Source organism: Perca flavescens, chromosome 3, assembly GCF_004354835.1.
Source record: "Perca flavescens isolate YP-PL-M2 chromosome 3, PFLA_1.0, whole genome shotgun sequence".
Taxonomy (NCBI): Eukaryota; Metazoa; Chordata; class Actinopteri; order Perciformes; family Percidae; genus Perca; species Perca flavescens.
This window is the reverse complement of record NC_041333.1, coordinates 33,974,157-33,988,559: the sequence shown is the minus strand read 5'-3', so window position 1 is coordinate 33,988,559 and position 14,403 is coordinate 33,974,157. Positions and strand designations below refer to the sequence as shown.

Here is a 14,403-nt window from a genome sequence, read left to right as displayed (position 1 = left end):
AATAAGAGAATAAACGTTACAGATGCATCTTTGCATTTCAAGTGTTTTATACGGTAACTTATTCTACTTTGGATGTATGTGAGCTAAACCGGGTATCACTGTCACTGTGTGATGAGCCAAAGCTTTAAGAGTTTGCTGTAGCAACCAACGTAATAATAACTCAGATTGATATAGAGCATTTCATGAAACCCAAGGACTCTTTACACAGGTACAGGGGGACAAGTGAAATGATAACAGTAGGCCAACACAAACACGGACTAAAAGGAAAAAAACATCTGTGCTAAGTGGAAGGGGGATGTAATTTAATGTCAGCTACTGACGTACAACCACATCGCGCATTGTAAAGTTATTTTATTAATGAAATAGACATATCACATAACTGAGGGCCAATTTGGAGACGTTTTTGAATCATTTACTATCCTGTAATTGTCTCCATCTTTTGGAAGCCCGATCAAGATTGACCCAGTTTCGCCCGTCGTCTTTCACTTTCCCTTTTAGCTTTTAGTTGTCCTTTGTTTAATTTCCTTCTTTACTGTGATGGCCCTGCCCCAGTATCAGCCATAACTACAACATATAACTTCTAAAATAAAATTTTAATATAATTAGGCCTATATAAAGAAATCTCCTGCTACCTTTTACCTGGCTGGATACAATAACACAGGCTTTTCCGGTGTTACACCTAAATCTGTGTCCCTTCAGAACGCGTGCTCTGTAGCGCCGTCTACCTGCCGTAAATCATTCTGTGACTTTGCGGGAAAAATCGAACCGGGCAGAGGCATTAATAAAAACTATATAAAACTAGCATTCTTTTCACTGTTAGTCTCGTTTGCTGTTACAGGTCATTTATGATCATCAGATGAAAAAAAATACTCAGTTTCAGAAACATTTAAAAGTTACATATAGTCACTTTAAAATTGACTCATTAACATTAAAATGTTCTTACATATTTGTTAGTAGGCCTAATGAAAAAAACTAAACAGAAGAAGATTACTGAAAGGAGACGTTTTACTTACTTAGGCTAGGCTACTTACTTAATTTTGGTTTGATGCTACTACTTTTGTACTTTTACAAATGTTCACAGACAGAAGAAGACAGAAAATCTTAATTTGAAATTCCAAACCGGACGTTGTCGGTGCTATATTTCCAGCTGATTTGACGGCGCTCCTTGTGTGTGAGCATAGACAGTATATAAGTGTGTGAGAAGCGGATCTTAACTTTCTCCGTCCAGAGCGCTCCAGACGCATTAATACCCCGCCAGTAAGAGGTTTACCTGCCCTGAAGCTGAGGTCTGTGTCGGTGGATTGTACGACTAAACTCTAGTGATTTTATTTCCTCAAGAAAAAACAGAGCGACGTTTTACTCTGGAGGTAAATATCTTTATATTTTATGTTTATTTTGAGGCGTTTGTGGTACTTTTTTTTTTACATGGGTTTAAACGTGGTCAGTGGTCGTTCGGTGGCCGCGGCGCATACATACCTGTTGTTGAATAGACCTACTGTTTTCTATTATGTGACTAACAAAAAGAGAAAAAACTGACTAGTGAAACATTTTGTTTGTTAACATAATAGCCTGATCGGCTTCACTGCGCGTGACACTCCCCCAATTGTTTCAACGTGCGCAGTTTTTTGAGAGCAAAACCTACATATACACATTTTACTTCACTCTTTAGACAGACGTGATTACAACCAAATATTATCATCTGTTGAAGCTCTGAGTAATAACCTATATATGACAAATTATAGCCTATATTTGTTTCACCCATCAGTAGCAGTTTATAGAATTTAATGTAGGCTGCAATCTATTCAATTCAATTCAATTTATAGTGTCAAATCCTAACCGACGTTATCTCAGGTTATCAGTAGGTCTAGACCTCACTCTATAATTCATTTCTAAGAAGATCAAGTGTTACAGAAGCAGTCAGAGCTTTCCCTGTGGTTTGATTTGATTTTATTAGGATCCCTAACAAAACATCAGCTACCCCCCAAGAACATAAAACTCCATTTTCAGCAAAAACAAACAAACTTGCAATATTTGTCAGATATACATTGGCGAGGGAAAAAACATAAACTAAATACAAAAATTATGGTTACAAAAAATGATCCAGGTTATGATTATCTCATTTCTAAGAAGATTTTGTTCAAAAAGTGTTACAGAAAGTTTCCTATACAAACAATCAGGTATTTTTAATTCAGTCAGAGCTTTCCCTGTGGTGGCATTCACCAAAAGGGAAATCGGTAACCCATGCAGTTACTCAGACTACCTGCAGTGCTCCAGGAATAAACTGCTCTCTGTTGCCAAAGACAGGAGGTCACCGCAGTCGGCAGGCAGCCAGAGTCCCGCTGCTCTCTGACACAGTGGAAGTGCTCCAGCTGCACACTAGTTTGTTTTTTAGAACATCTCACACACACACACACACACACACACACACACACACACCCCACACACACACCTCCTAGTCAACTTAGCACCATGGGTTGTTTGTGAGGGTCAATATTGATCATTTCATCCTAGTCATCATCATCATCAGAAGAAGCATTCATGATTTGAAATAGATGTGCTGCTGTATGACTTGATGCTGACTGGATTAGACTAGAAAGAGACAGATTTTTTCCACTTGTACAGTATCAGTCAGTTGGCGAGAGAGTCTTCAGGAAGACGAGTGAGAAGCTGCAGTTGCATAATGAGAGAGAGAGTTAATTTGAGTTTATTCTTAAACTCACTATGTTTTATCTCTAATCTTAGCGCTTAGCAGTACATAGACTCACTGTGGATCAGGTTTTGTTTTGTATTGTTATACTTGGCACTCATGAAGTAGAGAGAGAGAGAGAGAGAGAGAGAGAGAGAGAGAGAGAGAGAGAGAGAGAGAGAGAGAGAGAGAGAGAGAGAGAGAGAGAGAGAGAGAGAGAGAGAGAGAGAGAGATTATCTAAAACCTGTCCACATGTTAGTAAACCCGTTTTCCAACGCCCTGTGAATCACAGCTTCAGATGACTCAGTGAGTATGCAATTCCCTTGCCAGGGTTTTACATGAATATTAACTCATTCATAGTTTTACTGATAGTTAACAGTGGGAATGTTCATTAACTTACAGACACAATATATAGTGGAACCTCACTGTGGAAAATAACTAAACAAAATCAGCTTAATTTCTATGGTAAAAGCAAGCAAAAGGATTTTTTGTCAACAATCGCCTGCTGTGCGCAATTACGCTTGACGCAAGAGACTGCGGAGGACAACAACAATGAAAGGAGCCGCATGTTTGCGTCAGTAGGCCTAGCCTAAGTGTTTGTCCTAGAAGTTGACAGGGCTCAGTGGTTCTCTGTCCTGTTGTAGCGGACACATGCAGCAAATGGAGCCTGAGAGCAGAAACAGATGTCAGATCAGCTTCCTCTGTGGCTAACTGCCTCAGCAGCAGCGTCCTAGAAAAAACGGTGAAGCATGGAGGAAAGAAACACCAACTACAGTACTGCTCATGAGTATAGGAACCCCTGCTAAAGTTGACTAAAATGGATCCAGGATACTATGCATCCTGATAAAGTTCCCTTGGCCTTTGGAATTAAAAAAGACCCCCATCATCACATACCCTTCACCATACCTAGAGATTGGCATGTTTTTTTTCAGTTAGCCTAATAGCTGGTTTGATTTGCACTGAGAGATGATCTTATGGAAAGTACCCCATGCCAACCTCTAGGTATGGTGAAGGGTATGTGATGATTTGGGGGTATGGTGAAGGGTATGTGATGATGTGGGGCTATTTTAATTCCAAAGGCCAAGGGAACTTTATCAGGATGCATAGTATCCTGGATCCATGAAATAACTGCCCTTTAATAATAAAAATCGGCCTGCCTCTATGGGAATTTAAGATAGGGGTGTCTATACTTATGCCCCCTGTATTTTAAGGAAGACCATTTATTTATTTACGATACATTATTCATTCACAAAGAAAATTGGTGTTCTCAAAGGTTGGATTTTTCCTAATCTTTTGAATTAAGGCATTAAGATCAATTTCCAAAAGATGATTTTTTTTATTCCTCTTTTTAGTAAACTTTAGCAGGGATTCCTATACTCATGAGCAGCACTGTAGCTGTCTGAACTATTTTCTCCTTTATGGTGATCAGTATTTTAAACTATGGTCAACTAAATGAGCAATATGCAGGATTTTATGGGGGAAGTTTTGTTTGGACCTCACTTCTTCAAAGGGCTTGAGGGTTCAGACTTGGGTAAGGTTAATTAGTTTTAGATTAATGTTATAGGGTGGTGCTAAAGGAATATAGTACAGATTACAGCACAGATATGTGTGTGTTTGTGTGTGAGATAGACAGATTAGACCTGGGAACCTTCATGGCTGAACTGTAGGACAAACAAACATTCAATTCATGCTTCATTGATGCTGGAAAGCTTCCTGTGTGGTTACGTGTGTACATATGTGTGTATTAGTATCTCATAAAAAAATAATGTGATAACTATACGTAAATTGAAATATTTATTGTCTGTACTTTTTTTTAAATTATAAAAAAACTATCTATCTATAGTTGATGCCACTAAGGAAACAAAATGAGGTTTTGACATCCAGAAACAGACACAGATCTATGACTCAACTTTCCATATTTTGGATGAACAATTCCTTTGAAGGGCAGGTCGCCCACATCCCATCATCCCTCTGAGTCAAACACAGTAATTAATGAATGGGAAATATCTTCAAAATGCAACTCCGCCCTTGGTTCAGTTCTTCACTGGTATTCACTGGAAGTTTTTTGATAAGCCTATATATTTTAACCGGACGAAGGATTTTAGTCATCGGATGTCTGGATCTGGATGGAAGAGAAACAAGCCCAGCAAACGTTAGCCGGAGAATTGATGCAAAACATGTAAACTTTATGGTCGTTACTTCTGTGTTTGTCTTTCAGTTGCGATCAAACCCCATCCTCTGTTATAAACACCGCAAACACGAGTTATAACGACATTCAACTTCTCTTCCCTGATTATTTCTTTAAAGTATCGACGTGTTGATAATCTGAACAATTTTCATGGAATCATTGCTGCCATGAAAAACAAGATTATCCCACTCATGAGTTTTTTGGTCTTTTTATGTAACGGTTTGGTTTTTGTCCATGCAATTTGCTAATACTTAAGTAGTTCCACTTCCAACAAAAGCTTTGCAACATGAACAACTGGACTGACGTTATGTCTTCATATCAACATTTAAAGAAAACCTGGGGGTGAAAACGGGTCTCCAGGGCGGCTAACGTCATTCGGGGGCTACACATGAAAGTCTGTTGAGCTCTACATGCTGCAAAGGGAAAAGCCTCCACCTAAAATGAAATAAAGCTTTGGGTTGCTGACAATTTGTGTTGTGTTTGGTTCCCAAAGAGCTTCCTGTAAAAGAGCTGCAAAAAAACTGTGATATTAATTGCAACTGGTAAGAGTGTGACCCAGAACACAATCACTGGAGGATTAAGGATTTTTTTCAGATGAGCTGGAAAGAGTGAAAGCTGCTATATAAATACTGTACTTTCTACCTATATATCTATATATATCTATCTATCTATATATATATACACACACACATACATATACACACATATATATATATATATATATATATATATATATATGTATGTATGTATGTATGTATGTATGTATATATATGTATGTATATATATATATATATATATATATATATATATATATATATGTATGTATGTATGTATGTATGTGTGTGTGTATATATATATATAGATAGATAGATAGATAGATAGATAGATAGATAGATAGATAGATAGATAGATATATATATATATATATAGGTAGAAAGTGTCGATATACATTGCTGTTACAGTCATTCCCCGGCTGCAATGATGGTGCAGAGACTGATGGTACCATGAAGCGTCATTTCCACGCTTCTCATTCATTGTCTACATTAGCAGCCGATCAATGCATTCTGCTGGCGTTGCAGTGATTTTGGATAAGCGGGGTGTCAAGTTGCCCACTCCTCATTTGCATAAAGTTGAAAACATTATACTTTATGCAAATGAGGAGTAGGCAGCTCAACTTTCAAAAACTACCAAAATTCTTTTAGACTGACCATTCTCTGAAACGAAATCTGAAATGAACAGAAATTCAGCAATTGCAGCTTTTTCTCGCATAAAATGTTTTCCGAAACATATTTCCGTGAACTGTTTTCGTAAAATAAGATAAAAGTTTCCGAACGACCTGCCATGACGGTCTGCTTTAAATTCCAGGAGCAGACAGCCCCACGTGAAGCATTCGTGAAATCAAGTGCAGCCATTGCGGTTGTCGGAGGGTGTAGCATGTTTTCTTTGTTTATCAGTGGTCCGTGAAGAGAAACTGATAACTGCTATTGGCAAGCCAGCTAGTGTACAATGCTGGGAAGCGGGGCGATCCCTGCTGTCAAAAAACAACTATGTGGACAAGAACCATTCGAGATCGCACATGTGAAAGACCCGGATACTAACCAGTCAGAGCAGACTGGGCTTTTTCGGGAGGGGGGTGTTGCGGCTGTAAGCAGTCCAAAAAAGTGCTGCCGCAAGGGGCTAAACACTGAGAGATATACACTGTGACGCGCTCGAGATTGTATTGCAATGATTTTTATTCTTCTTCTTCCACATGTAAAATACACTTAGCACTGCAGTTACCAAATGTAATTGTTACCTGGTGAGTAGAATCATTGCATTAATGCAGCGTGATGCAGTCAACAAAAAGTGTTCGCTCCCAGGCTCACCCCCTCTCTGTCAATGCCCAAAAAACCCAGGTGCACAGGTGAAGCCAACAAATAGACTATCACTTCCGCTCAAACCGCGATGAAAACGCCCACCACCCACAACATCAGGGCACAACACAATAATCAACAAACAACATGAATGAGACCATAAACAACTGCCAATATGTGGCTCCTACAGGGGGCTTGAAAAGACATGCGCTCAAACGGAGCATTTCAGACAGAGGGTGAATACAGGTATATTCAGACAGAAGCATGTAAACATGTTCTAGTAGAAACCCAAAATGCAAGTATGAACCTGAAAATGAGCATGATATGGGACCTTTAAGTAGGAGTTTCAATGCAGTGTATTTCTACAGTGTGGTACTGCTAATTTTACTGAAGTAAAAGATCTTAGTGGTTGTTCCTTCCACGGCTGTTCTTTACCAAACAGGTTTTTAATCTGTGTGAAGTTCACAGTAACCTGAATGTGAACCCTGTGTGAATATTCACTACACCATCTCAGATGCCGTTGTGGGGATGATACTAATATTTTGTTCCTGTCAGTTGAAAACTCTGGTTCTGGGTGAAAAATAGGCAGTATAAATAAGACTCCCAGAGACAAACATGTATGTCATAGTTTTACGGTTTGTTATTAACACCGGAGTGCACACATTCCTCAGTGCATCGTCAACATAACGTAAAAGGGCCTGTGAACCCAAAGTCAGGCAGTCACAAGAGAAACATCATTACACACTGATTTATGAAGCTCGTTTTCTCTTATTTTTAAACAATGGTGAGCATACATCGAAGACACTTTGATTTGCACAGCATTCAGACAATGCCAGAAACATGATCTGAAAGTTAAGCATACAAATAAAAAACTGTATTCATGACTAAATACCTGTTTTGTCGTCCAAGGCGCTTTATAGAAACTTTATGCTTGATCTATGAAGTGTATTATTAATACATGTTTCAATGCTTTTCTCAGACTACAAAAAGAAAGTGATTCTTAAATTGCCCTTTTTTTTCTCATCATCTATAGTCTAGCTATGTTTTTGTGATTGAATTCCTTGAATTTTGTGACAAGACCTCTGAACTCTGAACATAAAACAGTGGACTTCTTTATCTTTAAAGAGTTAAAAACCAAAGGAATACTTCAAATGGTGATGGGATCACAAGATCAGAGAGCCCTCGGGGCGAGACACGAATGTCGTAACTCAAAGTGTTTGTCTCAGGAAAGAGACTTTAAGATGTTTCACTGATAACAGGCGGGTTGTTGCAGAGGCCAAAAGCTTTTTAAACCAACAATTTCCATGCAGTAATTTGTGTTTCTACTAACTGAGTTGAGGGGTCTTTTGGGAATGCATGACTAATTTTCTGCAGTGATGCATGGAGTGACTCATAAGAGCAGCCTCAAGACCTCAAGTCACACATTTACACATAATTTGGGGCCAGAGACCCCTTTTAGCCAACACTCTCTGAGGGTTTTCCATCATATGTCCTCACTGAAAAGAAGGTTGTAAATCTCCTCCTGCCTTCATTCCTCTCTCCCCCAGCTCCTGCCTCCTCCCTTCCCCTTTGCCCCATCTATCTCCCTTTTTGCCTTTCCTCCCTCTCTCTTCATCTCGCTCTGACGCCCTTTTTCTCTCTTGTTTCTCCACACAGATTTCCAACGTTTTCATGTCACATTCCTGACGTTTCTGAAGAGGTCGGCCGGACAGCACACAGCGAGGCTGCCGGAGAACAAATCCTTCATCGCTTTTTTTCTTTTTTCTGAGGAGGGATCAAGACCAGAGTGCGTGTGTTATGAAGGGAAGAGGACCCGGTGTTTGCTTGAATATGGCTTTTCTGTGTGTGAGAGAACGACACAGGGAGCTGATCTGAGGTCAAGGCCTTCTTCCTCTCCCCCCGGAGTCCCATGACAGCTTGAGGCACAACCCCCGGGGTTGCTATCGCTACGCTGACCGACTTAAATATTTGAATACTCGTTGGGAGAAGCAACACAGTCTGGATCTCTCAGCTGGGAGTGGAAAGAGCCAGAGGAGCTTCTTAACAAGTGAGTTTGCTTTGTAAGCTGTTTGTTTACATTCAGCTTCATTTCTTCGGCTGGTTTTAATCACCACGAAAAACTGACTTCTACCCAAACATAAAGAGGTGTTACCCAGTGAGTGGACCTGAGGACACTAACCTCTCCTCTCAGATAAAAAGAGACTTCTCTTTGACCTGTCAACGTCGACCTGTCAGAAGCAAAATGCCGGCAAAGACGCCAATGTACTTAAAAACTACAACTCCCAAGAAGGGAAAGAGACTGAGGCTCCGTGATGTCCTCTCAGGTGATATGATCAGCCCCCCGCTGGGCGACGTGCGTCACAGCGCCCATGTGGGGCCCGAAGGGGAGGGCGACATGTTTGGGGACGTGGGTTTCCTGCAGGGTAAGATGAACATGCTGCCGGCCCTGAGTCGGGTGCAGGACGGGCGCTCGCACAGCGTGGAGAGACACCTGGATGACGGCTTCACCGCGAGACAGGACACGCACAACTACGCCTACAATGGTTACCACTACCAGCACGCCTCCACCGGCCTCCTGAAGACCACCGTCTCCATGCCTGTGTTCATCTCCCACGAACAGGCTCCACCTAAACCCCCACGCCTCCACCTGGACGACCCCTCCTCGTCTTCTCTGCCTTCCCAGCAGAACAGCTTCCAGCGCCATCAGCAGCCTGCAGACACGCGCCACAAACAGGCCAACGGCTACAGGCGCACCGACAACCGCGGCCAGCTCTTTGAGAACGGCGTGGTGGGCCGTTTGGCATCGGAGCCCTGCCGCGACATCTCCCTCTCCCCGGCCATCCGCATGCTCGTCCCCTCCTCTGGCTCCTTCTCGGAGGCCTCGTCTGAGGACTCCACGTCAGAAACCTGCGGGCCCCTGGAAGGTCGCCGGGGCCTCAGCCTGGACTCTGATGCCGGCCTGAGCAACGAGGATCTGAGGAGTGAACGCAGCGAGTCGCCGTGCGATGCCTTCCATCCGGCCGGTCTCACGGTCTCCTCCGGGGTGTCACGGTCAGACTCTATGGCGGGCTTAAACTTGGACCTGGGTCCGTCCATCATGGAGGACGTCCTGAGTATCATGGACCGCTACAAGACTGAGGACAACCGCTGTGAGCTGTGAAGAAAGATTAAAGGGTAACTTCTGTGTTTTTCAACCTGGACCCTATTCTCCCATGTTTTTGTTCCTAAGTGACTGATTTGAACAACAATCTTCGAAATTGGTCCAGTATTAAGCACGACGCAATACGCTGCAATGTAATGTAAATGGGCAATTGAGAACCTTTTAATTTACGTCCACAAAAAGTCATGTTTTTGCCACAGACAGGCTCAGATTATAAGTGTCTGACAACATTATGGAAAGCATCTGTACAGAGATAGACCTTTTTGTTAAAGAATAAGATCTCTTTTGTTAAATTTAAAACTTGCTGCGAGCATATCACTCCGCCCAAGTACTATATTCTTCCGCCTGAGAATATAGTTCCCGGTTTGTTTACAGTTAGAAGACGGCTGTGTCTCATGTTACGTTGTTTTTTGTACACGCTGTGACTCTACAAATCACGACATGTAAATAGGAACATGTTGGCGTTATTTTGTCACTTATTCGGAGCAGTAGGATTACTGGAACCATTCACCTGCATGTTCTGTGCTGGCCTGATGCCGCTGGAGCCGTCAGACAGCATTACAGCACGCACGGAGATGAGAAGGATATGTATGGACTTGTCTTACTCTGGGGGTTACGGTGAATAAGCTAAATTCCCAATAAGTCGGCGTGTTCCTTTAAGTGTTGGGATTGCTGCCCAACATAACAACAGCCAAGGCAACGGGCTGGTCCTCAGGAGCCTTTATCGAAGCTGAACCTTATAAACACTTAAACTGTAAGATAACAAAGTCACCTTGGTATCACAAACACATTCCCCTTTCCTTTGGACGAAACACCAGCCACAACCCACATTGTGTTGTCTATTAATCTGACCTATGCTGAGAATTTTCTGCTTGTTAATGGTTAACAAGTTGCCGACTCAGTCAGATATAAATGTGTCAAAGCGGACTCGGGAGAAATGGGAGAACTCAGCAGCTGTGAGGACAATTCAGGAGCAGCATGACTCACTTATCCACTGTGGAAACTACAGCTACTGATAAATAATGTCTTACAACTGCAGATGTTTAAACTACACATTCAGTCACACTAAGCTGAATTGCAAACATAAATAGTTTTATGCTGAAGGCCATATTCTGTCCATATTCGTCTGAAATGTTTCAGAAGACTGAATATTCATATTTTATTTACTGTACTGCTTCAATGCCAGATGAATGTGAAAACTTCTGATTTTACTCTCCTTTTGTAAAAGATGTAAGGTAAAATAGTCTCTAGTGTTACATATGGGAACAGCAGCACCAACAGGCAAACTGAAGAAGCTTATTCTTGTAGTTTAAATAATAAAATGATTTACGTTTAAGAAATGTGTCGCTTTGTAGGCCATTTTTTTTCAATTATCGGTCTTTTTAAAAACACTCCTCTTCCATGTTGTCGCTCACTGTCAGCCTCCCTAACATTTACTGTCTGCATTATCACAGCAGCCTATTATTCAAATGTCATTTAAGCTGTATAAATATATCACTGTAAATGTAAGAATAAAACGTTTCTACAAAGAAAACTGAGGATGCATGGACAATTCTTCACACAAACATAACCACAGACGTAATTGTTAGGGATGTAACGCTCAACTCACGATTCAGGATTTTAAGTTCACGATACGATTTTCTCATGGCTTTTTTTTTTTTTAACAGAAAGAGCTGCAGACAAATGACTGAAAGATATTTCTTTATTTATATAAACTGTTCAAAAAAATCTCTCTGATTCAAACATGTGAACTCAAAAGTAGATTATCCCCAAAAGGCCAAAATTGCATCGCAATTCTTTTTTTTTTAACCTCAGTCGGTTGTAATCTTTACACATATTGAATTGTAAGGGTTTCGCGGTGCATCGTTACATTCCTAATAATTGTGCTTGATTATAATTAAAATATAATAAACTATATTGTGTTTCTTTAGTTATACAACAGTCAGTGGCTACCACTCCCTGTATAATGTAGCTATATATATGTAGTTAAGAGCATTAACATGTTAAGAACTCAATAACTGTCAAAATTTGAGGTACTTGTACTTTACTTGAGTACTTTATACTTCTACTCCTGTTAAAAGTCCCCAAGCAGAGGCCACCTGACCACACCTGAGACCACAGGAAAGATAAATCAGACACCCCTGCATGGGAAGGAACCGCCCCCTGTCGGTGCAATCAATCAACCCGATCAAGGGCTATAGCTGAATCTCATTTCCCTTAAATTGGATCCACGGTTCCTCCACTTGCTTCTCTTCCTCGCGTCTTAGTCAAGGACCACCACACGCCGGGAGGGACTATTTTAATGAAAAGTTGCTCACTCCATTGTTCTAATGGCAACATGTGATGCCAGGTAGCCTATCGGTTATGGACGGCATGCGATGGTGCCGTTTTCAAAGCGAGTACATTTGGGTCGATGCTGCTGGACCGCCAGGTGAATCTGCCCCAACCAGCTGAAGTTCCTGGGACCGGAGTCCAAATCCCCCACGTTATCGTTGCTGATGCTGCCTTCCCCCTACACTCCTGAGTTTCTCATGTGTCCCTTTCCAAGTATGGAAATACAATTAATTAAAGCATAGTGTCATGTCATTGTGTCTTCATAACATGTTTGTTATACCTATGATTGATTGATCCCTCTCTTAAATTGTTATTGTATATTTTTTGTAAAGTTGTAAATTCTATTGTATTGTTAGCGCATACTTAACAGTATTTTTTTGTTATATATTTCTTACTGTCCCAAAAAAAATTATATATATATATATATATATATATATATATATATATATATTTATAGCCTACACATCCACTTGAAAATCTATCGAAAGTACACACATATTTATAGCGAACAAGATTAACGTCAAAATTGGCCGGAATTCTCCTTTAAGGAATGAGGCTCTCCACTTACAACTAGATTTTGACACAGCTCCAGTGTTCAGTGCTCTCCAGTGGTCACGGTGCGTAATTACACCCGTGTGTATTTTATTTTAAAAACGTTTAAAATGTAATTTAAAATGTTTAATCTAGAATGATGTTGTATCATTTTACATAAGCGTCTGTTTTGTTGCTATTGGAGTGTAGTTGTGGTGGAGAACAGTAAAAACTAATGATTATTCATACATTGCAGTATATTGTTTACAGTATGTGTGCATTACATGGTGCAAGGCTTTATATATATATATATATATATATATATATATATATATATATATATATATATATATATATATATTGTCACTCCGGTTATAGAACTACAATCGTGTGAAAACACTTCACTAGAAAACACAGTAAGTAGTAAATGTAAAAGGGCATATAAAATATAATCAAATATTAGAAGCAGTAGAAAAAACATGATGCATATTTGAAATACATATATATCATACATATATAGAATTTTGATCAGATTGTTTGATTTTTGTCCCTTTATTTTGAAATCACCGGAAATGATTAATATGCTCTAATGCTTGCAATGACGCTGAATTGATTAATTTAATGTGTTGCAGTTTCTCATTGTGGCCACTAGAGGGCAGTAACGCTCCTCAATCAATACCACTTACGGTCACCTCTCGATTGTCGGGCTGGCTGCGCCCTCTGGTGGTCATAGTGTGAAACTGCAACACATTACATTAGTAAAATTTGCGTCAATGCAAAGATGATAGCACAGTAGCATTTCCGGTGAACCCTTTCAAAATACAGTAACAAAACAAGCAATTAGAAATGTACAGAAATGGTGATGAAATCCTCATGTTAGTTATAAAATACAGGTCAGCCGCTAAGACGTGCAAGGCGAGGGTTACGTCATCGACCAGGGTAGTCCATATAATCAATCAGAGCGCGAAATGTTTACTGTTACAACATGCAACACACCTATATAAAAAGTGGGAGATTTTTACTGTACATACATTTATACTAAATTGTTTTGCAGTTATGGATCAGGGGTGTCATTTATAAAACTGTGCGTAGGATCCTTACTATAAGTGTACGTACGCCCAAAAGCCCAAGATTTATAAAACAGTGCGTACGCACACTTGTAAGCAATGTTCCCTTTATAAATCACAGATTGATTACAAGTGTGCGTACGTGGATCAGCCTCTTATCCCGCCCTGTACACGCCCATTTTCAACCATAAATAGTCAATGTTAAGCACCTCGTGAATGTTGATAAGTATGTTAGTGACCCTGGCAGTTGTTCTTCGTTACACCGAATCATGCCGAATTATGACGACTGGCGGAGAAAACAAACAAACAAAAAAAAAAAACTCAGACGTTCGGGAATTGCTGCCAATTGAATTATAATTTCGGCCTGTTGTCGCACAGCGTATGGAAACCGGATCTATAGACTACCTTTATTAATAAAATCTCCCAAATCAGCAGGCATTATATAATAAGTATATAATAAGATTTAACAGAACTATATATTATATCCAAACAAGCCTTAGTGATGAAGTTGAAGATTATATATAATATTTATTTTAAAAAAAACACTTAGCTGTCAGACATTTCCCTCTGGAAACAGCCGGTT

General features: G+C 40.2%; 1 protein-coding gene across 1 annotated transcript; it reads left to right on the top strand.

Moving 5' to 3' along the window:
• The first annotated feature begins 1,188 nt into the window (after positions 1–1,188).
• On the top strand, positions 1,189–10,158 carry zgc:154093 (cdc42 effector protein 3). The gene is made up of 2 exons (XM_028573834.1): positions 1,189–1,367; positions 8,385–10,158. The coding sequence occupies exon 2, from the start codon at positions 8,971–8,973 to the stop codon at positions 9,886–9,888; it is 918 nt and encodes a 305-aa protein (XP_028429635.1). The 5' UTR covers positions 1,189–1,367; positions 8,385–8,970; the 3' UTR covers positions 9,889–10,158.
• The last annotated feature ends 4,245 nt before the right edge of the window (positions 10,159–14,403 follow it).

Bases quoted from the DNA above. Each gene is read 5' to 3' on its own strand.
- zgc:154093 (XM_028573834.1), top strand. From the start codon at position 8,971: ATGCCGGCAAAGACGCCAATGTACTTAAAAACTACAACTCCCAAGAAG.